The 26022-nt window shown below is 44.4% G+C and overlaps 2 protein-coding genes across 5 annotated transcripts in view; one reads left to right on the forward strand and one right to left on the reverse strand.

The window, feature by feature from the left end:
• Positions 1–7110: 7110 nt before the first annotated feature.
• Positions 7111–10900, reverse strand: PIGW (phosphatidylinositol glycan anchor biosynthesis class W). 3 transcript variants are annotated; one of them, XM_035026661.1, is made up of 2 exons: positions 10866–10900; positions 7111–8939 (listed from the first exon to the last, which is right to left on the reverse strand). In XM_035026661.1, exon 2 carries the CDS (start codon positions 8925–8927, stop codon positions 7419–7421), a length of 1509 nt encoding a protein of 502 aa, XP_034882552.1. In that variant the 5' UTR covers positions 8928–8939; positions 10866–10900; the 3' UTR covers positions 7111–7418. The 3 variants fall into 3 exon arrangements, with proteins under 3 accessions (XP_034882552.1, XP_034882550.1, XP_034882549.1); XM_035026659.1 differs by lacking the exon at positions 10866–10900 and adding an exon at positions 10641–10859; XM_035026658.1 differs by lacking the exon at positions 10866–10900 and adding an exon at positions 10396–10560.
• An 80-nt stretch (positions 10901–10980) lies between these two features.
• Positions 10981–26022, forward strand: part of MYO19 (myosin XIX) — a 35552-nt gene continuing 20510 nt past the window's right edge. Inside the window, exons 1-6 of one of the 2 annotated variants that reach the window (XM_035026656.1) lie at positions 10981–11178; positions 11873–12029; positions 13176–13400; positions 16311–16449; positions 16919–17067; positions 18779–18892. In XM_035026656.1, coding sequence (XP_034882547.1) covers positions 13389–13400; positions 16311–16449; positions 16919–17067; positions 18779–18892 — 414 coding nt within the window. In that variant the 5' untranslated portion in view covers positions 10981–11178; positions 11873–12029; positions 13176–13388. Of the gene's footprint in view, positions 11179–11872; positions 12030–13175; positions 13401–16310; positions 16450–16918; positions 17068–17759; positions 18893–26022 lie in introns of those variants that run through there. The other variant, XM_035026657.1, reaches the window with a different exon arrangement.

Raw genomic sequence — 26022 nt, forward strand, 5'->3', positions numbered from 1 at the left:
AACAAAAACAGAACAAAACAAAAAAAAAACAGAATATGATCAAATATGATCAGGCTAGTATATAGATCAGTGCCACACACTAGATTTTGGGTGTATTTTGGTCTATTAGAAGAAAGTGCCTCCCAAAATTTTAAAGAAAGAAAAACTTATATATGTACAAAAATAAGGGTTGATATGATGAAGGGATGGAATATGACTGTAAAGATGGAAATTATAAAACATTTTATAAAAGGAATTGATAAGAAGTTTGAAAAAAGAAAGAAGAGGATTTAAAAAAAAAGGAGAGAATGTGATCAGGCAGGGGAGTAGGAAAAAACCATACACTAGAGATTTAGCGTATATTTTAATCTGTTAGAAGAAACTATCTCAAAATTTTAAAGAGAGAACAACTTATATATATATGCCAAAAATACGGGTAACTACTATGAAGGGATAGAATATGACTCTAAGAATGAAAAATAAAAATGTTTTTTTAAAAAAGGGATTGATAAGCTGTTGGTTGAAAAAGGGAAAAAGAAAAATTCAAAAAAAAAAAGTTAAAAATAAAATTAACTTTGAAAGACTACAGAATCATGGTAAAAAAGCCATGGATTCTATGTGCAGTATTCCCCTAGCGCTGGAGTTCTGCCGTTCTCATTGATCGGTAAACTTGGTCTTGGCTGGCTGTTCTCGCTGATCTTCTGGGGTGGGGGGGGCCTGTTGCTGTGGTTCCCAAATGTCTTTGCCGGAGGCGGAATTGCCCCGCCCTTGCCCGGTCCAGACTAAGTAATCTGCTCGGGTTTGCTCTCTGGAGCTTTTTTTTTTTTTTTTTTTTTTAAGATTTTATTTATTTGACAGAGCGAGATAGCGAGAGCAGGAACACAAGAAGGGGGAGTGGGAGAGGGAGAAGCAGGCTTCCCGCCGAGCAGGGAGCCCGATGCGGGGCTTGATCCCAGGACCCTGGGATCATGACCTGAGCTGAAGGCAAGTGCTTAACGACTGAGCCACCCAGGCGCCCCACTCTCCAGAGCTTTTGTTCCCTGCAAGCTTTCTGTACAGCTTTGGAGGCGGAGAGTGAAAATGGCGGCCTCCCAATCTCCGCCCCGGAGGAGCCGAGAACTCGGGGCCCCACTCCTCAGTCAGCCCCGAGAGAAAAGCCGTCAGTTACTCCCGTCTCCCCGGTCTCCGGCCGCACTCTGTGCTCACCCGGCTTGTGACCGCGCTTTTCTATCTCTGGCACCCGAACCCGGGTGGAGTCTCCAAACCCCGCAGATCCCTGCGGTGCACTCCCGCACCTCTCCTCCCAGGGGAAGAAGGTGAGTCTCCCCCGATCTGCCGCTTGTTGGGTCCCTGCTGGAGGAGCAGTGACCCGACTGTGCCGCGGATCATGGTTTATGGCAACCCCGAGCTGAGAGCCCGCACTGGGCTCTGTCTCTGCAGCCAGCTTCCTTGCTCCAATACCTGGGAGCTCTGCTGCACTCAGGCACTCCTGGTCTTTCTGTGACCCTGAGGGTCCTGAGACCACACTGTCCCACAAGGGTTCCAGCCCCTGCTTAGCCACCAGAGTGACGTCCCTCAGCGGAGCAGACTTTTAAAAGTTCCGATTTTGTGCTCCGTGGTTCTATCACTTGCCAGAAGCGGCGGACGCAGGCCCCTCCCCCGCCGTCTATCCTCCCAAATAACACCTCAAATTCACTTCTCACGTCCTACCTTCCAGAAAGTGGTCACTTTTCTGTTCAGAGAGTTGTTGCTATTCTTTTCTTTGATCTCCTGTTGAGTTTGTAGATGTTCAGAGTGGTTTGATCCCTATCCAGCTGAATTCCTGAGACCAGACGAAATCCAGGTCTCCTACTCCCCAAACTTTAGACTTTTGAGAGAATCTTGTGTTTTATGTAAAAATACTCCTCTGAGGAAAAAAAGTACTGTGGCTTTTAAGACCTAAAGGCACTCTTATAAAGACTATATTAATTAATGTACCTACTTTATACCTTTTAGACTTCTTTGGGTTGTGGTTGGTAAAGGACATTGAAAATGACAAGCTCAATATATAGGTGCTAATTTAAATAACTTTGATTATTGAGTATGCACTGGGTACTACCAAAGAAGAGAGTTTTCACCCTGGGGGATTTAAATCTTAAGTTAGAAAAAGCATTAAAACCCAGATATAAAACATAATGGTACCACAACAGTCTCCGTCTGAGGTTACTTTCCCTGACTTGGATTTCTCTTTTATTAGGTAATCTCTACACCCTATGTGGGGCTCCAGTTCACAACCCTGGGATCAAGAGTTGTATGTTCTACCAACTGAGCCAAACAGGCACCCCTGGATTTGTCTTTTAATCCACTGAGCATGCTGCTTAGTATCTTTGGACAATACCATAGGTATTCAGTGAAAACTGTAAGGTTAAAAAGGTGGATAATTTGCTAGGTAAGTTCTTAAGGGGGTAAGGCGATAGCCTGGGTGCTCCAAAGACGATCAATATTCGAGGAGAAATGCTTAGAAAATTATTTCACTGGAAAACAACTTTTAAAAGTTTTAACTACATATATTCTTGGTTTTAGAGCAGGCACTCATTTTCACCATTGGTCTAGCTTCTGCTAAAACCAATACTGCAGCAAATATTTCATGACTAAGTATCTGCCTTTAGAGAGCTTAACTCTGACAAAATAAGTTATTACTACATAAAAAAGCCAGATGTTGCCTATTTTTAAATTTCGATGTAGGCCTTGTGAAAGGCAAGGTTGAAGGATTTGAAAGGCCAGGAGAACGCAATCAACAGCAGAGGACATTTTGCTGGTACCTAGTAACAGAGTGATGGAGAGGTAATAAATTATCAACAAAATACCTTTCTTTTTCTTACTAGATTCCCAGTGTGCAAGAGCCAGCCACAAAACTCAAGCATAAATGAGATAGGACTATTTTCCAAGCAACCTAGGTTTAAAAGAAATGAAGAGAACTGATTTATTCCTTATGTTATTTCCTATATTCATAGACTACACATAAACTCCTAGGGAGCAAAATAAGATTTTGTATGATTTATACATCATATTGGACGTCAATGCTCAATAAAAATAAAACGTCATCTTCTAAACACAAGCTATTGATACATGTTGGTAGATACCTCTAGTTTAAATTGTGTAAAATTAAAGTCATGAGAGGGGCGCCTGGGTGGCTAAGTCATTAAGCATCTGCCTTCAGCTCAGGTCATGATCTCGGGGTCCTGGGATCGAGCCCCACATTGGGCTCCCTGCTCAGTGGGGAGCCTGCTTCTCCCTCTCCCACTTCCCCTGCTTGTGCTCCCTCTCTCACTGTGTCTCTCTCTGTCAAATAAATAAAATCTTTAAAAAAATAAATGATTGGAGCGCCTGGGTGGCTCAGTCGTTAAGCATCTGCCTTCAGCTCAGGACATGATTCCAGGGTCCTGGGATCGAGCCCCGCATCGGTCTCCCTGCTCAACTGAGAGCCTACTTCTCCCTCTCCCACTCCCCCTGCTTGTGTTTCCTCTCTCACTCTCTCTCTTGTCAAGTAAATAAAATCTTAAAAAAAATAAACAATAAACATAAAAAAAAAGTTATGGGAATGAGTTACTTCCTGGAGGTTATCGATAGGATAAAGTCGTAGACCAGATTATATTCTTCTCTTCTCTATCCCCCTCCCTTCTCTGTCCTCAAAAATTGATAGTTGAGGGGTAGGCTGACTGGCTCAGTGGAGCATGTGACTCTTGATCTTAGGATTGTGAGTTTGAGCCCCACTTTGGGTGTAGAGATTGCTTAAAATCTTTTTTAAAAAATTGATAGTTGAGGGCGCCTGGGTGGCTCAGTTGGTTAAGCGACTGCCTTCAGCTCAGGTCATGATCCCAGGGCCCTGGGATCGAGTCCCACATCGGGCTCCCTGCGCTGCGGGGAGCCTGCTTCTCCCTCTCCCGCTCCCCCTGCTTGTGTTCCCTCTCTCGCTGTGTCTCTCTCTGTCAAATAAATAAATAAAATTTAAAAAAAAATTGATAGTTGAAGGGCGCCTGGGTGGCTAAGTCATTAAGCGTCTGCCTTCAGCTCAGGTCAAGGTCCTGGGATCGAGCCCTGCATCGGGCTCCCTGCTCCACGGGAAGCCTGCTTCTCCCTCTCCCACTCTCCCTGTTTGTGTTCCCTCTCTTGCTGTCTCTCTCTCTCTGTCAAATAAATATTTTTTTAAAAAATTGATAGTTGAAAAGGAAATTAGCCAATTAGAATACCTTTTGTTGTTTTCACTATAATAACCACGTTATTTTATGTGGTGATAAAATCAATAGCAGAATGTTATTTAAATTACCATTGTTGGGCGCCTGGGTGGCTCAGTTGGTTGGGCGACTGCCTTCAGCTCAGGTCATGATCCTGGAGTCCCTGGATTGAGTCCCGCATCAGGCTCCCTGCTCGGCAGGGGGTCTGCTTCTCCCTCTGACCCTCCCCCCCATGTGCTCTCTCTCATTCTCTCTCAGATAAATAAATAAAATCTTTTAAAAATTTAAAAATAAATAAATAAATTACCATTGTTCTCCAAATCTGAGAATCTGTGAATTTGGTTTTCTTTTTTATGAGCTGACAGTGGGAAGTTTTGTTGTGTCTGTTAACAATTAAAAAAAAAAGAGAGACATACTTTCCCCACTTAAAATTTTTCAGAGGGGAAAAATTCTTTTAAGGGAAAATAATGTCTGCAAGTTAAAATGTAAGGCAGGGACTTTGTCTTATTTTCTGTTTCCCAACACCTATATCTGGTACACTGGAGCTCAATAAATCTGTGTTTGATCTTTTCTGTAAACTAGAGCCAAGTCAGAATTTTTTTTAACTAATTTTTCTATTTTTATGAATGCTATTTCATTCGCTTTCTCTTACATGACTTTCATAATTGGAGGTAGAAAAAACAGAGAGTACACTTTGTTCTTTTAAGTTATGATTCAGTATCCGTAATTGTGAGACATAAACTTGTCGAGAGATATTTAAGATCTAGAAAAAATGAAGGAGCAGTTACCGAAAACCAACAGACCAGTTAGACAACATGTTCGTTCAGTCATCAAATAATTTAAATTACATTTTTTTAAATGAGAGAACAGTATGTTTAGTTTCCTCAGCCCTGCTCTGAACGCTTTGAACAGGTAAGTCATGGGGTATTAGCACTGTGACATAGCAAGAGAATCAATCACCTTTCCTAGTCATGCTTAATTTATATGCTATAATCTTACTGGTTAAATTTCAAAAATCTTTTTAATTGAAAATAGAATCTGATTTTTGTTTTTATAGCTGCTCAACATACTGATTAGGGAGAAAATTCCTTTCAATAATAGATTAACTCCAAATATCATTGATTATAGTTGGCAAAAATGCCACATAAATACGAAATTAGCCATCATCAATGTAACAAATTTAAGTAAACTAGTGTAATAACATGACTATATTTAACAAATTCAGGAATAAAATTTTTAACTAATTTAGAGGCAACTGATTAAAACAGCAACCAAAATTTAATTTTAGAGGAGTCTCTACCTATACTCCACAAATAATCCAGATTCCTTACCAAATATAAAATTAACTTGAGCATTCTGACCCTTGACTATTTCTGCAAAATCAGATTTTTCCTTGAAAATATAACACAACAGAAAGGCAGATTTTAGTTGATTTTTTTTGTCCACTTTTTAATTTATTTTTATTCTTTAAGTAGGCACTATGCCCAGCATGGAGCCCAACGCCAGCCCAAACTCACAACCCTGATATCAAGATCTGAGCCAAAATCAAGAGTTGGACCCTTAACCAACTGAGCCACCCAGGCACCCCTTTTTTTGCCCACTTTAAACAAAATACAGGAAACATTATAATTGGAAACTAAGGATTTCGTTTTTTTAAATCTTAGATTCTAAACAGCTGGTTCAAAGGTCTGCTTAGAACTGTTAAATGACTCAAATTCCCAGTAGGATATTAAACGTTAATATAGCCATCATTGTATTAAATCAGCCTAGTGCTTGACTTTCTCACTGGTTCTCTTTCCCCTTAACATGGTAAATTAAATGAGGGATGCCTGGTATGGTCCCTGCCTGCCTCTCTAGCTTATTACCCACCCTCTCCCTTTTTCTGAGCTCCCATCTTAAGTTCCAAGATGTGCGATTTCCGCCCCCCAACTCAGGACCTTTGCTGAAGGATTCATTCTACCTAGAATGCTGTGTACCCTTTCCCTTACCACATTTTAATTCCTCATTCCATCAATCAGCTCTAGCTCAAAAAAATACCATCTAGGGGTGTGTGTACCTGGGTGGCTCAGTCGGTTGAGCCTCAGACTCTTGATCTCCCCTCAGGTCTTGATCTCACAGTCTGTGAGTTTGAGCCCCACCTTGCGCCACACCCCCTTACCCCCCAAGCCCTATGCTGGGTGTGGAGACTACCTTAAAAAAAGAAAAGAAAAAACAGTCTGGGGGCACCTGGCTGGCTCAGTCTGCAGAGCATGACTCTTGATCTCAGGGTTATGAGTTCAAGCCCCCACGTTGCAGTAGAGATTACTTAAAAATAAAATCTTAAAAAAAAAAAATACCGTATGTGGGGAAAACTTTGACTCTACTAGATCAGTTCTTGATTTGACACTCTTGGTAACCTATACTTCATGACTTACCACAGTTTGTAATGGTTGTTCAATGTCTGTTTCCCCACGGATTACAAGCTCCAAGATACCAAGAAACCTGCTTATCATCCCTAGCAGAGTTGCTAAAAAAAAATAATTAGTCCTGAAGTAAAACTATCACCTCATAATTACTAGGCATGTAAACTACATCGCACAATTCAGTCCATTCTTTGGAGCATTTAATTGTTTTCTGACTTTATAGTATGTGTTTGGTTGTCAACACCTGCTTTCTTATACATAGGCGTTTTTAATAGGTTAAAATTGAGCAGTAAAGAAGTGTTGACAGGGGTGCCTGGGTGCCTCAGTTGGTTGAGCTTCTGCCTTTGGCTCAGGTCATGAACCCAGGGTCCTGGGATCAAGCCCCACATCAGGCTCCCTGCTCGAGGGGTCTGCTTCTCCAGCTCTCCTGCTTGTGCTCACTCTCTCTGTCAAATAAATAAAATCTTTAAAAAAAAAAATAAAGAAGTGTTGACAATTTCACGATCATGCTGAGATGTTTTAATGTAAATTTTATTATAAGTCATACAATAAAAAAATACAGAATGGTTTGTGATATAAGATGGAAAGTAAAAATCCTCCTCCCTACCCTCTAATCTTTCAGTGTCACGACTGCAGTTTCTTTAAAATTATATGGTGTTAGGATACATTAAAACAGTAAGCATCACTACTATTATAGAGGATTGAAACTCAATTCTATAATATGGTTAGCACTGGGTTGCCAAAAGCCCACTTTCTTCACATTTAATATTCTTCCTCATTAAAATAATATTTTTGTAACACAAGTACTTTGTACCTATGCTGATCACCACAATTTTATAGTCTTATCTTGCAAGTGTAACACATATATAACTAAACAGTTGGTAAACATATAGAGATTGAGCACAATTAAGGCCCACAAGGTACTGCTGTATAACGTATCTACCAACAGGTTGATCAGACCAGTAGTTATATTTGACAGCAAGAAAAAAATTAACTGGTTTCTGTTCATAGCTGTAATTAAACAAAGACTGGGTTCCTTTCTTTCAGCTTCAGAGATTAGAGATTCTGAATGCTTTTTATTTGTGGCAGACAACTGGATTGGTTTCCAAGAACATGGCACTACAGCCCCTTTAATTAGAAATCTTGCAAAACTCAAAATTATATCACCCAGTAATAAACTACTAAGAAGGATCAGGCTAGAAGCAACTATCCAAATACAAAAGGCTAAATTGGCCATTCTCCGAGATACTACTTCTACATTTACCTGAACTATGTAAAGAGATATGAAGAGGCTAATAGCTGTCAGCAGAATACAGTACGTTCCTTTTATCCAGTCTTTGACATGTGATCTTTTTTTAAGCATATATGACCCTGTTTGCACACCAGCCATATGAATTGCCACATACCCCAAGGTAGAGATTATTCCTTCTCGGTTGGCATTTAATAAACCAATCCTTGTGCCACTACCATCAGTGCCATATAAAATTAACCTTTTCAGTGGGGTAAAGTCGAGGGCTAGCTGGTATAACACAATAGTGCTGATGGCCACAATCCAGGATTTATTTAGAGGAAAAATAATCAAAAGCAGTGATGTTAACAGTTTCACAACTACTAAGGTAAAGAAAAAGTTCCAGTGAACTCCATACTCAGTTAAATGTTCCTGATAGCCTATGGATTTTATAATGACTAATCGTCCTACTCCTAGGAAAACTAATGGCCAAACAGAGTACAAGGACTTTGTAAGATAATAAAATCTGGACCCTTCCGTGTATTTTCTCCTGACTTCTGGACAAACCATTGCAGTCCCAAAAATAAAACCTCCTACTCCAAAATCCATTGCTCCTGTCCCATAGAGCTCAGTTTTGGCAAATCTTCTGGGAAAAAGTGGGAAGTCCACAGCCAAAATGGCAATAGCAGTAAATGCACTGTTAATTACACGGAAACAAGAGATGGCTGGAACGTATTCTGATTCCAGACTGATTTTCATGAATTTTTCAAGTATTTTCTGGACAGGCATTCTGGCACAGCAAGTTCTCCTGCAGTATATTTGATAGAATAGCCCTGCCCCAAGGATAATTACAGCAAGGTGCTCAAGGAGGACAAATGAAGACAAAATGGTCAAAGTGGCCACCAGGGGAACTATCAGGAAAACAAAGTCAATGAAGAATCTAGTTTTCCAGGTATGTGAAGAACACAAGTGCTGTGAGAGAATGATCAGAAGCCCTCTGCACAGGATACAGAATGCAGGTAAGCACAGGCCCTGGGTGACTTCCAGCACACTGGTTCCATTGTGGTTACTGACAAAAGCTTCCTTCATCTGCTTTTGAGACATTTTTTCTTCTTCCTGTGATAAGAGCAAAGGGATACATTGGAAAAGCAATGTTCTTGTGGAATAGGCATATATATGACTTAATTTTACTTTTTTTTAAGATTTATTAGAGCATGTGTGCGTGGGGTGGAGCAGAGGGAGAGAGAAACTTTAGCAGACTCTTCACTGAGCTCAGAGCCTGACGTGAGGCTTGATTTCAAGACCCTGAGATCATGACCTGAGCTGAAACCAAGAGTCTAACGCTTAACCGACTGCCCCACCCAGAGCCCCCGATTTTACTCATATTCCTAGATTTCAGAGCAGAACTTAAGACCTAATGATTTCAAATCAGGGCAGAAAATAGAATTTGTGATTCCTCCCCCAAGGATTGTGGGAAGAAAGCTAACACATCAGGATAAGAATGTCAGGGCACCTGGGTAGCGCACTGGGTTAAGCATCCCACTCTTGGTTTCATTCAGGTCCTGATCTCAGGATCCTGAGATTGAGCGCCCCCCACCGGCTCTGCGCCCAGCACAGTGTCTGCTTGAAATTCTCTCTCCCGCTAGTGCTCTCACTCTCTCAAATCTAAAAAAAAAAAAAAAAGGAGGGGCCCCTGGATGGCTCAGTCGGGTAACCATCTGCCTTTGGCTCAGGTCGTGATCCCAGTGTCCTGGGATCCAGTGCTGCCTCAGGCTCTCTGCTCGGTGGGGAGTCTGCTTCTCCCTCCCCCTTTGTGTTCTCTCGAGCTCACTCTCTCTCTCAGGTAAATAAAATCTTAAAAAAGGATAAGAATGTCATGCTAATAGTATGAAATCATTGGTTAAAAAGCTATTCTCTGTATAAGGCAGACTCACAAAGAAAATTAATTTGGCATATAAACCCTGAAAATGGAATCACAGATAGGAATTCCTATTACAAAGCATTAGGATAGGTTATTAAAATTTTGTAATGCAAACTGAACACACTTAACTAATGACTTCAAGTCAAATCAGAGAAGGATAGGGAGAAGGTATTTAAGTACACCTTGGAGTTGGAGACCTTGGTTTGTGTGAAGAGCCTCTCTGAACCCATTGCCTCCAAGACAAAATACTAGCCTCCAGTGACATCCTAAGCCCCAGGCTGCTCCTTACCTCAGTCACAGCCATGCTTTCAGGTTAAGTGTAGATGGGTAGAATGGATGCTAATCCTGGGGAAGGGGGCGGGGCGGGGGAGGCCTGGGCGTATGGCACACACTAGTGTTCGTGGTTTCAAAGGGATGTAAAACACCTCTCTCATATTTCAATGTCTTTAAAGTGGCACACAGAAAGAACACGTTTGTTGGCCAAACCAGAACCATGTAGAACAAATGAATGCACGCATGCCTGACGGCCTGAGCCAGCAACAATTCCTCTCGATGACAAACCGATCTGAATCGACTGGCTTTTAGAAATAAAGGAGTCCTTTTCCTGACTGACACGCGCCACGGCGGCGCCGGCCCTTACACCTCACGTGCCTTCGGTGTCCCGGCGCCCCCGCAGCCGGCCGTCTACATGGTCCCTGCTGCACGACTCGCAACGCAACCGCAGAGCCATGCGGGAGCAACCCGCTTCCGCCTCCCGAGCCGCGCTTCCGGCCGACGTCGGGCGGCCTGCGCTTCCGGGCCGGCTGATTCCGCGCGCCCGCGCGCCCCGCCCCGCCCAGGACCGGAGGCCGTTTCCCAGCCGCGTAGGCTCCCCGCGCTAGTTGTTTCCCTCTTGCCTCGGTCCGTCGGTGGAGCCCGGAGCAGACGCGTCACGCGCTTCACCGCCACCCCTCGAACCCCACGACGAGTCTCTCAGAGTGGTGGGGTCAGAGGGCCCGGCTCAGTGTTCGACCACGGCGTCCTCTACTGAAGGACCCCAGGCCCTGTGAGGCCCTGGAGGCCCTGCCTCCCGCGCGTCTCCTGCCGGAATACGGGAGGCCGGCGTCTCAACCCCCTCTTACCCCAGGTTCTCAATTTGTCCTAGCTGGAGCCCCTAACTTCGACCCAGGCGTCCAGAGCGGGCCACGTGCGCCCCGCTCCCAGTGCGCGCCCCGCCCCGGGGGAGGAGCCGGCTGGCTCCCGGCCACTGGGCCAGAGCGGCGGGCGGCCCGTGCGCTCTGGCGGTCCCGGCTTCCTCTCTCCCCGGCTCGCTCCCGCCCTCTCCTCTTCCCTCCCCTCCCGGGCTCTTCCCGCCGTCTCTCCCAGCCCGCCCGCCTGCCTTTCCAGTCGGGCCTGGCGGGGGCCGCGCGCTCGGCGGCTCAGGCCGTGGAACCGGTGAGTGTCACCCCCAGCCCAGGTCCGAAGCGCTTCGCGACCCCGAAAGGGCAGGGAGGCCGGTTTGCCCCTGGAGCGCAGAGGAACGGAGGGCGTCTTCCTCTCCTTTTTCCAGAGCGCCGTTTGCCTACCCTTTCCCATTTCCTTTTTGACCGTCTCGTATCTCAGCAGGGGGTAGCCCAGCTCTTGGCCCTTGCCTAGAACAAGAGCCTTTCATGGTCCCCCCTCCACCTCTCCACCTTGCTGGCAGGAGGCGGCCCGGGGTTGGGGAAGGGTTTCAGCTGGGAGGCTGAGTCCCGTCTCCTGCCCTTCTTTTCGCAATCCTAGGGACCGGGGAAGGGGCAGCTGGCCCGGGTAAGCGTCAGGGCAGCCGCGCCCTTGGCTGGGGTCACATCCACCTTCCAGGGAAGGGCATACTCTCCCCGTGCCAGGTGCTTCCGGAGCGGCGTCCCAGCCGTCGTCCCTGCGGGCACTTCGTCCAGAGAGGGAGTCCTTGTTCCCGCAGGGAAGCTGGGGGCGGATCCAGGTGGGTTCCCAGGACCCTTACCCAGCTCTTCTCGCCTGCGCTCCCACTGTCCTCCAAGCGGAGGACGAACCTGAGGCTGGGGAGGAGGCGGAGGAGCTAGTGATCAGGTTGCCTCTTGCCTTGACTTGGTGTTTTATCTGTTCATTACCATCTCCCTTCTGCCCACAGTGGTCACACCCTTTCCAGAAAGTCTTGGCTGGTAACCGCGAAGCTGGGGGAGAGCAAGAGCTGGGAGAACTGGAGAAAACCGCTCTAATCTGACTTGACTTTGGCTGGGAACGGACGCTGCATCATAATAACCAACATTTGCAAGGCGTTCTCTGAGGTACTAGCCCATTTGATCCTTAACTCAGTGTTTTGAGGTGTAAGTATTAGTATTCCTTTTTGCAAACGAGTAAATGGAATAAGGCTTAGAGAGCTCTTGTGATCTGCCTTGGAGGAGTTGTGGGCTTTGATTTCTAACTCCACAACCTATTATGCTCCCCTGATCCTCTCTCTTAAAATGAGCTTCCAGGTGAGGGAGCTTTGTTTTCCTTGACTCTGGGGTTGCCCTCTCCATGGCTGTCCCTTGGCAGCATATGATCAGTGTCCAAGGTGAATGTACCCAACACATTCCTGATGCTCTTCTCTGTCCTTTTTTCAGTTTGCATGAAGTCCCTATCCCTGAATTCTTTCACATGCTAGGTGTATTCAGAGCCTCAAACAAGTCTCCGCCAGGGTCCATCCATTACAGACACCCCTCATCCTCATCCCTCCCTGCTAGGAAGGTGTGAGGCCTGGGATATTTTGAGTCTTAGGGTCACTTACAGTTTTTCAGAGATTGGTCTAGGTATAGCCTCACAACACCCCCCTCTCAGATTTTCTTCCTCTGAAATGCTTGCCTTTTTAAAGTTGACACTGGGCTGCTCTACCTGATTAGTGTCGCCAAATGCATTATCCATCCTCGGTAGTCCTTACTATTAATAACAATATTCCCCCTATGACTGAATATTCAGATTTGTACTCCATGACATCATTGACCTTCACAACCACTTCTTGTGAGGTAGATTTTACTACCCCCATGTTCAAGATAAAGGATCAAGGTGGGCCAGGAAGGTGATACGGCTTTCCTGTGAGTGAGCTGTAATTTTGCTCCCACACAACAACTTTCCTAGAGCATCAAGAATTGACTCTAGCCTCCCTGGTCTATCAATTACTGGCTATACAAAAATAGGCTATTTCTGTCCAGTGGAGAGGGTAGGGCATGAGACTTCTCTGTCTCCCAGTGTCTCCATTCTCCACAGCACACTGACTCAGAACATATGCAGCCCCACCCCAAACCTCTGTAGTAAAACTGCCCCTGAAGAGCCCGGGGAGCCTCTGGAGGCCCTCATAAAAGTTTCCCGTTTCCTAATTGGCAGGGGATAGGACAGACTTTCCCTCTCTGCCCAGGCTCGCCCTGATTCTTATTTTGATTCTTCTTGCTTGGCAGGAGGAGCTGGAGTGAGTCACCCTGAAGAAGCCCTCACCTGTGTTTGGCCCTTGTCTTCTCTGTCATGTCGTAGGCTCTGAGGTGATTCATCTCAGATTCCTCCAGAACTGAGCCTTTTACTGGACCTATGTTCCCACCTGTGCCCCCATGACCAGGTGGATAGCACTCTTTGTGCCTGTGACCCAGAACCCTGGCTGACCACACTGAAGCAAGATGCTCCATCAGGTAAAACCTCACCCTTAGGTAACCTAGGCCCTGAAGCATCTAAGGCACTTTCCCATCTGTCACTTAGCTGAATGAAGATTCCACTTACCCTGACCTGGAAGGAAGAAAGAAGAAAGACCTTTTCTCTCTTCATGTAGTCACTCCAGTGCCTTTCACCTATCATTGAGAAGCTTTTCCTGATACCTAATTTGAATCTCTCCTGTTGTGGTCTTTAGCTCTTTTTCCTGGGATGAGTAAGATGGGATGGGGAGGGGAATCCTTAGGGCACTTTGGTGACTTCACAAGCCTGAACCGGTGAGGGAGTCCTGAGAGATGTCCCTGCCAGCCTGAACTGCTGAGGTACAGTGGAAGCCTGAGCCTTCCAAGAGGAGGTATTCTTTGAAGCTGAACCTTAAAGAATATGTAGGAATTAGCCAGGTGGAGAAGGGAAGTAAGCAGTCCAAGCAGAGGGGTCAGTGGGTGAAGATGCCTATGTGGAAATAAAGGAGTCTGATGAATGGATCAGGAAGCGTGTGGTGGGGGAATTGCTACTGCAGCATGAAACCTGCCCTTACTCCAGGCCTCTGCCTCTCTAAAAAGGCTACTATGGCCCCAGGCCTTCAGGATTCCAAATCACCCATCTCCTGTCCATATCATCCTTCTCGTGCAGCTCTCGGTCCAAAGAGAATGCCAGTAGGTAGATATTTGCTGAATTTTTATTTACAAAATGTGGCCAGGCACCGGTCTGCGGCAGATGTTTAAGATGATACCTGCTCTCCAGGAGCTCACAGTCTAGTGGAGTCCTAGACAGGTAGGTGCCTGAGACTTATCAGGATGACCAAGAGGAAAGCCAGCCAGCCTCAAGGGAGCCCTGGTAGACACTACTGCTTGATCATCTTCCAGACTTTTGTCTTATGAAATGAGCTTGAGACTGGAGAGAAGCTGGCAGGACAATTGTCTGCTCTGGGCTTTTTTTGTTTGTTTAACTTTTTATTTATTTATTTATTTATTTATTTATTTATTTATTTATTTATTATTTATTTTTAATTTAAAAAGCAGTAATGTTCATCATAACCATACTAGCAGCTGCTCTGTATTGAGCCCTACCTAAGTAGTAGCTACTGTTCTAAGCATTTTACATGAATAATTTTGTTTAGTCCTCAAGCAAGTTACAGTGTTATATGTACGGTGCTACTCTATCCCCGTTTTGGAGATAAAGCTCAGAGAGGTTATGTGGCTTATTCAAGGTCACATTCACTGTAAGCAATGTGGAAAATATAAGCAAAAGGAACATTAAAATTACCCATAATTACACTAACCAGAGATAACATTTTAGAAAATATCCTTTATTTTTCCTCTAAATATGTATTTTTAAAATATTTGAATGCTTTATTTCATTGTAAGGATATACTGTAAATTGTCCACCATTAGGACATGTGGGTTGTTTTCAACTTTTTTACGATTATAAGTAGCTCAAAATATACTGAATATTCTTATGGCCTTTACATAGGATCGTTTTCTAAAAGAATTGCAGGCTAAAGAGGCATGTGTGCCTTTTAGGCCTTGATATATCACTGCATAATTAAAGAAGAGCTGTTTTTAAAAATAATAATAGCTAATTTTGGGTGCATATGCAGGTGCCTTCTCTAAATACTTGATGTGCTTATTAGTGTCTGACCTAGGTGCTACCAGCATTCCCATTTTAGAGATAGGAAAATTGAAGCACAGAGAGATTAAAAAATGTACATAACATTGTACAACTAGTAGGTGGTAGAATCAGGATTCAAATCCAGGGAATCTAGCTTTAAGGTCTAGGCTCTTGACCATTATACTTAGCTACTTCTCTGGTTGGATCAGAGCTCATCATAAATTATGGCTCGGCTTGTGATTCCCCCCGCCCAGAGCAAAGGGATTTGCATGGATCCAGCCATGCTCTGACCTCAGCCTTTATCCTGGAGGCCAAGAGCCTGCCTTGTGGATTATGGTGGGCCCAAATTCAGAGAACAGGCAACATCTTTGGAAAGAAACTTGTTGCTGGGCCTCTCAGATGACACTTGACACCTTGGCTTGAGGGGTTTGAACTTTTAGGGTTCACTAATCTCATTGGAAGCCTACACAGTCCTATTACAGACTCCTTTCTCCAAAAGCAGATTTCAGCCAGGTACTACTTACTTACTGTCTTTTCCTACTCCCCACCCCATCTTCCCTGCAGTCTCCAGAGAGATCAGAGGAAAAATGAGACCATGGGAGGAATTGGGAAAGAGGAAACACGTGGAAAGTGTTGGCATCAAGGATCGGCGAGGGCGAAAGAGAAACAGCCTTTTCCCCTTTGTGCCTATTCTTAACCTCATCCAACTTCCAAGCCAGGCTCCCTCTCAAGTAGACCCAGGGCAGAGGAAACTAACTAAATTTAAGCCCCGAGAGCCAAGTGATGAAGGCATGGGGCTACCTCACAGCTGGTTTTTCATCACAAGCTAAATGGTCTCTTTCTCTTTCAAAAGCCCAAGCCATGGTTCTTTTGGGGGGAGGGGTTATCCCCTGTAGCAGCCCCCCACCTTGGGCCCCACCCCTAGCTGGGCCAGCCTGGAAGCTGGAGCTTGTTCAGAGGAGAGGGGATAGCATTTGTTCATTTATTGAGTACACACTGTGTGCCAGGCACCAAGTGCTTTGTGTATCTCTTATTTTTCTGTCCAGTAGCCCTGCGAACTGGTTTTATTTTCCTTTATTTACAAATAAAGAAGCTGTGACTCAGAGAAGTAAGTAACTTACCCAGGTTCACAGGCTTAGTAAGTGGCAGAACTGAAGTTTGAATCCAAGCAGACTATGATACTAGAGGCCTCTTCTCCTCCTGCTACTCAGGCCCCCACCCCTACCTTGCTGCCAGCTGGCCTCAGTCCCAGCTTTCATGGCCCTCTTCTCGTGGCCTCTCAGGTTCATGGCCACAGTTCAGGCTCTGGTGCCCAAGGAGGGGAATCCCTCAGAGAAGACCTGCGGGAGTTCCTGAGCGGGGAAGCCCCGCTGCACCAGCTGGATGACCTCACCAAGGTGAATCCCGTGACACCGGAGACAGGTATGGGCCTCCCTGTCCTCAAGAGGCACCCCTTGGTGCTGGCTGGCTCCGTTGGTGGAGTGTGCAACTCTTGATCTCGGGGCTGTGGGTTTGAGCCTCACGTTGGGTGTAGAGATTACTTACAAATAAAATCTTTAAAAAAAGGGCTGTCTCCAAGAGGGTAGGGGTGTGATGTGGGTAGTCTGCACAGCTTCCCCTGGCCAGACCGAGGCAGGCAGGACTCCTGACCTCGAGCCAGTGGGTTGCTCCAGACGTCTGCCTGGCAGCTGCGCCCAGGCTCCCCAGGGCAGACTTTGCTCCAGATTTGGGGCTCATCTTAATTAGATCTTGTACCTATCCATCAGGGAGCTGCTGGGATCTAACGGCACTTGGCTAATTGCAAAGGTAACACTGTTAGGCCAGTGTTTGTCTGTGTGGGCAGTTGGGTCTGTATTTGAGCCAGAGTTTGCTAAAGGTGCCTCTGCCTCAGTCCTGAGGTGTTTGCAGGCTCGGTACGCAGCAGACACGTTCTACACCAATGCTGGCTGCACCCTGGTCGCTCTGAACCCCTTCAAGGCCGTCCCTCAGCTCTACTCACCAGCACTGATGAGAGAATACCACGCTGCGCCTCAGCCCCGGGTAAGGCTCAGCCACTTCCTGGGCCTCAGGGCTCCGCCATATCCCCCTGGGCCTCCTTGCAGCTTCCCTGTCATTATCCATCTATTCACCAGCCATGCAGTCATCCAGAATCTGCTGGTGCCACAGCCCTGCCCACCAGGTGGTCGAAGACTTTTGGACACGTGACAGTAGGTGCCAAGTGAGAGATAAATGTTTAACGGAGTTTGGAACCTAGAATAAGGACATAGCATAATGGACTTTTTTCTTGTTTGTGACTTTATTAAGAGGGAAGGATTTACAAAGGTATATTTGTGTATTTAATGAACCATTTTTGGGGGAAAGAATAAAATCATGTATAATAAGGAGTGCCCTAGGAAATTCAGCATTTGTTCCTCTCAGTGGGAGGAATGAGAGGAATAAATTCTGATGGGGTTGGAGGTGGTGCAGGCAGGGAATAGGCTAGCTGGTGTTTAAGTGCATGATGTCTTCAGAGAGAGGCAAGAGCCAACTTGCTGGCAAGAAGGGTGCTGTCAGGGGCGCCTGAGTGGCTCAGTCGTTAAGCGTCTGCCTTCGCCTCAGGTCATGATCCCAGGGTCCTGGGATCGAGCCCCGCATCAGGCTCCCTGCTCGACGGGAAACCTGCTTCTCCCTCTCCCACTCCCCCTGCTTGTGTTCCCTCTCTGGCTGTCTCAAATAAATAAATAAATAAAATCTTTAAAAAAAAAAAAAAAAGAAGGGTGCTGTCAGGGAGAGAGACAATAGATGAGATAAGCCAGGGCTGCTGGCGAAGGGTCTGAGGCACCACAGCAGGCAGAATGTATGCACAGTGCTGCTTCCCCAGGGCTGGAGGGACTGACTGGAGCCCACCATGGGGATAATTACTCGGGAAGTTGGGGGAGTCAAGTTCAGGAAGGTGAAACAAGATACAGGGAGAACAGTTGGAGGTTTTTAACAGTTCAGGGAAGAAGGGGCTGGGGCAGAGGCAGGTGCAGGTGCAGAGAGGGATGGCTCTGACATTATCCACAACAGTACCTTCTCTCCAGGAAGCTGGGTAGGGGGTGATTGCTGGACGGGCAGTGCGGGCCGGCCAGGCATTGTGCAGATGGCCTGGCCCTCGGAAGCTCATGCATGGTTAAGTGTCCAAGTCTTCCCTGAGAGCCCATATCTCACTGACAGCCTCTTCAAAGGCAAAAGCCATGTCATGGTTTCCTGTTTCCCCAGTGCCCAGTTTAATGCCCAGCACATTGAGGATAATTAATATTTGTGGGTGAAAAGAAGAATAGTGGCCTAGGAATTCAAATCACATAGTTGCCTTTACTTGCTGAGTGGCCTTGGGAAGGTTATTTAACCCCTCCAAACCTCAGATTTCTCGTCCATAAAATAGGATTAGCTACCCAACTAATGAATAGATTTTTTAGGCAGTAACTTGTAGGAAAGTTCTTTGCATGCTGCAAAGTATAGTAATGTAAAATAATAAGCAGAATAAGACTATTAAGGTAAAATAAAATGGGAGGATAAAGTGTTAAGGTCATAGACTGGTCAAGGCCAGCGCTGCTTCCATACTAAAAGATGAGCGGATATAGGCACCACAGGGGTCCCGCAGTTGGGTCTAACACTGTTACATCCAGGAGATTTTTCTAGAGGAAGCCTCCCTATCTCAGCCATCATTGGATCAACCACTCCTTGGAGACAGGCATTCCCTCATGTGACCTTTCACCCCTTGATGTTTTAGAAACTGAAGCCCCACATCTTCACTGTGGGTGAACAGACCTACAGGAATGTCAAGAGCCTGATTGAGCCCGTCAACCAGTCTATTATTGTCAGCGGAGAGAGTGGTGCTGGAAAGGTAGGAGGGCCTCTTTCGTGACTGGTAGGGTGGGCAGAGAGGGAGGAGGTCATTCCTTGTGGAGTTCTTTTGCTGCCTAATCATTCTCAGATAGGCTGGCTCAAGCAGGGAGTCAGTGTGCAGTGGTGAGCAAGCACTCGGCAAGAAGTCAAGAGATGGGGTTCTAGTCCAGGCTCTTCCATGTAACCTTGGGTGGATACTTTTTCTCTCAGCCTTCATTTTCTCCTCAAAGGTCTTAGCTCTAACACCACTGGAAACAAAAGTTAGGTATTGGGGATTCCAGAATACGGTTAAGAGCACATCGGAAAGGTATTTAGGTTCTGCAAACCTCAGTTCTTCCATTTGTAACACGACAGGGACAGGAGGACCAGCATGTAAGTCCTGAGACTCCTACGAGAGTTAAATGGACCAGTGCACATAGGCACTTGGTATGCTTGGCACATAGCAGCACTCCTAAAAGTAGCTGGGGTGACTCGTAGGAAGGGGTTACTGGAGTAGCCCACCTGTACCCTCAGGGTTGCCCATGCTGGCAACCACGGTGCACTGGGCTGGCTATGGGGAAGGACAGAAGCACTTGATGCGGTCATGTGGCCCCCTAGGTGCCAGAACCACCACAGGTGAGACAGAATGTTGCACAAGGATAGTCAAGGAGTTGCACAGCTGGTCAGAGGAGGCCACCGGGCCAGGCCTCGCCACCTTCTTGCCAAGGCTCACCCAGCCACCCCACTTTTTCCACAATGCTTGTACCTTCACAAGGGATTTTTAGACCAGAAACTGCCTCTGCCTGTACTTACATAGGAGAGAATGGCCGAGCGCTAAGTACCTGCCAGCTTCTAGGCCATGGGCTAGCCCCTGAAGAGTAGCAGGGGGAGGAACAGAGCTGAAAAATGCAACATACGGCTTTCAGGGGGCTCTTAGTCCACTAGGAAAGACAGCTGCAGGGATGACAGCTGGGACTTGGGTGTGGAGAGGATCTTCAAGAGCTCTTTCAAACTGGCCAGTGCAGTGGCTCATACCCAGCCCCCAGAGGAAGCCCACTGTCCTCCAGAATTGCTCTGGGGAGCTGAGGCTGGACCTGGCCTGAAACCCATGCCGCTGGAACTCAGTAACCCTTCATTGAGCAGCCGCTATGGTCTTTTGCTGGGTCTGTGTGGTTGTTTAATAAGTAGTAGCATAATTACACAGTTCAAAAATCAAGCAATACTGCAAGGCTTACAAAGAAAAACAGCAGCCGTACCCCATATCTATCAAGACTATTTCTCTCTCCAGAGGCAGCTACTTTCACATCTTCTAGCAGTTTATTTGGGTATTTGCATTTGTATTTCTAAATAACATCATTATATTGTTACTAATTTTTCAGTTTTTTACCTAATCCGTTCATTTCTTACTCTGATGAGGATTTTAGCCCTATTTTCTCTGCCCCCCAATACATACATAATCATATCACGATTTCTAATTAATAGGCAGTATTACAGCCATGTGTATATTGTTCACAGCAAAGCAGTATAATATCCTTTCTTGTATAATTTTTACTTTCCCTCTACTTAATAATTGCTGTTTTTTCATTTGTTTAGTTTCTATATACCTATTAAGTTATTACTAAACCTATCACCAAAGCTGGATAACACCTATCCACCAGCAAGTACATCAAGTCCTTTTTTTTTTCTTGGTGATATTCTTCCCACAGCGCCCAGATCTCTGGCTCCCACCTGGACTGGTGGCTGCCAAGGGGTGTTGCCACACAGTTATTACCTGGGAGCTTCTCTGCCTCACTCTGGGGATCCCCCAAGTTGCCCTCTGTCCTATGACAACGCCCCCACCCCTAACCCGTTGCTGGAGCCCATGGCTTCAACTTCTTAAGGGCCTTGTTTTTATGGAGTACATTCTTCAGTAGCTTCCTAGAAAAGTTACATGCAGGGCAGATTTTTGAGTTGTTGCACCTTGTGCTGGATTTTATAATTCCTGGTTAGAGACCATTTTCTTTCCAAATTTATAAGGTTTTTTTCTTCTATATTTTTTGAGTGTTGTGATAGTCCCAGTCCATAATGGCGATTTGTTTTTCTTTCCAGAAGCTTTTATAGTCTTCATTTTTATCTGTAGGTATTAAAACACAAGTGCTATGTCTTGGTATGGTTGTTTTGTTTTGTTTCGTTTGCTGTGCTGGATATTTTGTGTGGCTCTTTTTATCCTGAAAACTCATGTTCTTTATTTGGGGAAATTTGTATTATAGCTAATAATTTAATAATTTCCTTCCTTCTGTTCTCTCTTTTTGGAACTCCTATTAGAAGGAAGTTTGATTAATTGTCTAATATTCTTATTTTTCTCACTTATTTTTCCATCTCTTAATATTTTGTTCTACCTTCTGGGAGATATTCTCTACCTTCCAATTTTTTGAATTTTGAATTTTTTGTTGAAAAAGGGTTAATTCTAAGAGTTCTCGCTTGTTCTCTGAATATTATTCCCCGCAGCCCCCACCATCCTGGTCTTATTTCATAGATTCAGTATCTTATTTTTGAGGATACTTCATGATTTTTGTCTTCTCCTTGCATTGACTCTGTTTCCTTCTGGTTCCTTTTCCTTCATTTGTTGTGATATTTGTCATTCATGTAAAAGAGGTTTATCAAATAGTTGATGATCAGTAAGTTTCTGTTCATATTTAAGAATAAGGCATTATTATTAAATGCCTCATTCAGCAACTGATTAGAATCTTTATGGATAGGATTGTCAACCAGGGAGCCTCACTGTAGGTAACTTTTTAAACTTGTGGGACCCTGAATGTCCATAACTTTTCTCATGAGCTTGTCAGTGTCTCTAGAAAAGATTCCTTAGTAGAGATATGGAAACTATAAAGAGTTAAATGAAAATGATAAAAATTAAAAATATAATGAATAATTCCTTCATGCTTATCAACAGACCAGATGTGCAGATGAGTACATTAATGAATTTGACAGTAAATCAATAGAAATAATTCAAATTGAGAAACAAAGAAAGAAGCACATCTGAGAGCTATGGTACAGTATCCTGTGGTCCTACCATAGTTGTTCTTGGTGTGCCAGGAGAAAGAGAACACATGGGTCAGAGGTGATATCTTATACAATGAACAAAAGATGGCAGGAACAGATCCAAGAAGTTCAGAAAACAATAAGCAGATGAATACAAAGAAAATATACTTCACATTATAGTCAAATTGCTGAAAACCAAAAGGAGAAAACTCTTATGGGAACCAGAAAAACAAATATTACAAAAAGAGGAACAAAGATAAGAGTGACAACGGGCATCTTTCAAAAACGGCAAGCCCAGGAATGCCTGGGTAGCGCAGTCAGTTGAGTGTCTGACTCTTGGTTTCAGTACAGGTAATGATGTCAGGGTCATGGGATTTAGCCCTGCGTCGGGCTCTGCACTCAGCACAGATTCTGCTTCAGGTTCTCTCTCCCTCCCTCTGCCCCTCCTGCTCATGCTTGCTCTTTCTCTCTAGCTCTCTTTTGCTCGCTTGCTCTCAAAAAATAAATAAATCTTTTTTTCTTTTTTTAAGATTTTATTTATTTAGGGGCGCCTGGGTGGCTCAGTTGGTTAAGCGACTGCCTTCGGCTCAGGTCATGATCCTGGAGTCCCAGGATCGAGTCCCGCATCGGGCTCCCTGCTCAGCAGGGGGTCTGCTTCTCCCTCTGACCCTCTTCCCTCTTGTGCTCTCTGTCTCTCATTCTCTCTCTCTCAAATAAATAAAATCTTTAAAAAAAAAAAAAAGATTTTATTTATTTATTTGACAGAGACACAGCGAGAGAGGGAACACAAGTAGGGGGAGTGGGAGAGGGAGAAGCAGGCTTCCCGCTGAGCAGGGAGCCCAATATGGGGCTCAATCCCAGGACCCTGGGATCATGACCTGAGCCAAAGGCAGACGCTTAAGGACTGAGCCACCCAGGCACCCCAGAAAATAAATAAATCTCTAAAACAAAAACAAACACAAACAAGAACTGCAAGTCCAAAGTATCCTTTTTGAGGATACTTCATGATTTTTGTCTTCTCCTTGCATTGACTCTGTTTCCTTCTGGTTCCTTTTCCTTCATTTGTTGTGATATTTGTCATTCATGTAAAAGAGGTTTATCAAATAGTTGATATTTTTTCATTTCATTTCATTTCAAAAATAGCAACATCTTTAAAGAGCTGAAAGAAAAAAAGAAAAAAAAAATGCTGAAAGAAAATATCTTTTGGGGCACCTGGCTGGCTCAGTTGGTAGAGCATGCAACTCTTGATCTCAGGGTTGTGAGTTTAAGCCCCACATTGGGTGTAGATATTACTTAATAAAAAGGAAAGTTGTTTTTGTTTTTTTGTTTTTTTAAGAAAAAAATATCTGCCAACCTAGAATTCTATTACCAGCAAAAATACCAAAATATCTAAAAAAAATGAGAACACAGGATGCCCAGCTGGCTAGTCAGTGGAGCATACAATCTTGATCTCAGGGTTATGAGTTCAAGCCCCACTTTGGGTGTGGAGATTACTTTAAGAAAAAAATTTTTTTTTTAATTCTTTGCTTCTTTCATTTTTTTTAATATTTTATTTATTTATTTGACAGAGAGATAGAGCACAAGTAGGCCGAGAGGCAGGCAGAGGGAGAAGGAGAAGCAGGCTCCCCCCTGAGCAGGGAGCCCGACGCGGGGCTCGATCCCAGGACCCTGGGATCATGACCCGAACCAAAAGCAACTGCTTAACCAACTGAGCAACCCCTAAAAATTTTTTTAACCATGGAAGTGAAATAAGACTTTCAAACAAAAGTTAAAGGAATTCATTGCCAGCAGACCTGTATACAAGAAACATTAAAGGAAGTTCTTTAGGCCAAAGGACTATGAAAGCAGGTGAATATTTGGATTGATACAAAGGAGTAAAGAACATTGGGGATGTGATATCTTATTTTTTATCTCTACAAGATAATTCTCTCTAGGGGGTCCTGGATGGCTCAGCTGGTTAGGCAACTGACTCTTGGTTTTTGGCTCAGGTCATGATCTCAAGGTTGTGAGATTGAGCCCCATGTCAGACTCCATACTGCGCATGGAGCCTGCTTAAGATTCTCTCTGCACCTCCCCCCCAACTCTCCCCCCCTATCTTAAAAAAAAAAAACAAAAAAAAAAACCTCAAAAATAATTCACTCTAAGGCAAAGATAGTAACAATTTACTGTGGAGATACAGTGGAATCATAAAAGTACTAAATTCAACCATAAAGGAAGAAAAAAGTAACAAAGATCATGTGAAACAAATCACAAAGAAATAATAAGATGGTAGATTTCAACCTAGCCATAGTGATTATTACATTAAGTGAATATTGACTAAACACTCCAATTAAAAGACAACATCAGGGCGCCTGGGTGGCTCAGTTGGTTAAGCGACTGCCTTCGGCTCAGGTCATGATCCTGGAGTCCCGGGATCGAGTCCCGCATCGGGCTCCCGGCTCGGCAGGGAGCCTGCTTCTCCCTCTGACCCTCTCCCCTCTTGTGCTGTTTCTCTCTCTCTCTCTCAAATAAATAAATAAAATCTTTAAAAAAATAAAAAATAAAATAAAAGACAACATCAGATTGGATTTCTTTTTTTTTTTTTAAGGCAAGACTCAAGTTATAGGTCTTCAAAAAACCCACTATAATTATACAGGTAGGTTTGTGGTAAAAAAACAGAAAAAGATACATCATTCCAACATTAATCAAAGGAAAGCTGAAGCAGTTATACAGAACAAAGAACATTTTAGGGGCAGCTGCCTGGCTCAGTTAGAAAGAACATGTGACTGTTGATCTTGGGGTTGAGGTCAAGCCCCACATTGGGTGTAGAGATTCCTAAAAAAATTAAAATTTAAAAAAGAGAAGATAATACTAAATGTGTACAGTTTCAAAATACATGAAGCAAAGGTGGATAGAGTTGAAAGAATTTGATAAAATCAAAATTATAGTTTGAGATTTGAGCTTTTTTTTTTTTAAGATTCTATTTTTTTGAGAGAGAGAGACACAGCAAGAGAGGGAACACAAGCAGGGGGAGTGGGAGAGGGAGAAGCAGGCTTCCCGCCAAGCAGGGAGCCCAATGCAGGGCTTGATCCCAGGACTCCGGGATCATGACCTGAGCTGAAGGCAGACACTTAATGACTGAGCCACCCAGGCACCCCTGAACATTCTTTTCAAGTACACATGATACACTCACCAACAGACCACATTCTGAGCCATTAAAACAAATCTCAATTTGAAAAGATTAAAATCATGCAAACTGTGTTCTCTGTCCTGAGTAGAATTGAACTAAAAATAAGTAACAAAGATACTTGGAAAATACCCAAAGCATTTGGAAATTAACACCCTTCTAAATATCTTATGGGCAAAGATAAAACCACAAAGAATATTAGAAAAATACTGTGAACTGAATGAAAAGGAAAACAGGACATATCAAAATCTGCTTTAAAAAAATAGCAGTGCTGTGCGTCTGGGTGGCTCAGTTGGTTAAGCGACTGCCTTCGGCTCAGGTCATGATCCCGGAGTTCCGGGATCGAGTCCCACATCGGGCTCCCTGCTCAGTGGGGAGTCTGCTTCTCCCTCTGACCCTCTCCCCTCTCATGCTCTCTCTCTCTCTCTCTCAAATAAATAAATAAAAATCTTTAAAAATAAATAAAGTAAAATCTTTAAAAAAATAACAGTGCTTAGAGGGAAATTTGTAGCATTAAATGCTTAATTAGAAAAGAATAAAGAACTCAAATTAGTGATCTGAACTTCCACCTTAAGCAGCTAGGAGAAAAAAGAATAAACCCAAAATAAGGAAGAAGGAAATAAAAGAAACCAATATTGCACTGTATGTTAACTACCTAAAATTTAAATTAAAAAAAAAGATGGAAAATTCAGCTATCAAAAAGAATGAAATCTTGCAGGAAACAAACAGGGTTGCTGGAGTGGGGGGTGGGGTGGGAGGGATGGGGTGACTGCGTGATAGACACTGGGGAGGGTATGTGCTCTGGTAAGCGCTGTGAATTGTGCAAGACTGTTGAATCTCAGATCTGTACCTCTGAAACAAATAATGCAATATATGTTAAGAAAAAAAAAGAAGAAGAAGGTAGCGGGAGGGGAAGAATGAAGCAGGGTAAATCGGAGGGGTAGATGAACCATGAGAGACGA

The sequence above is a fragment of the Mirounga leonina genome, unplaced genomic scaffold (genome assembly GCF_011800145.1).
Source record: "Mirounga leonina isolate KUSES-001 unplaced genomic scaffold, KU_Mleo_1.0 Mir_200, whole genome shotgun sequence".
In the NCBI taxonomy this organism is placed as follows: Eukaryota; Metazoa; Chordata; class Mammalia; order Carnivora; family Phocidae; genus Mirounga; species Mirounga leonina.

Bases quoted from the DNA above. Each gene is read 5' to 3' on its own strand.
- PIGW (XM_035026661.1), bottom strand. From the start codon at position 8,927: ATGTCTCAAAAGCAGATGAAGGAAGCTTTTGTCAGTAACCACAATGGA.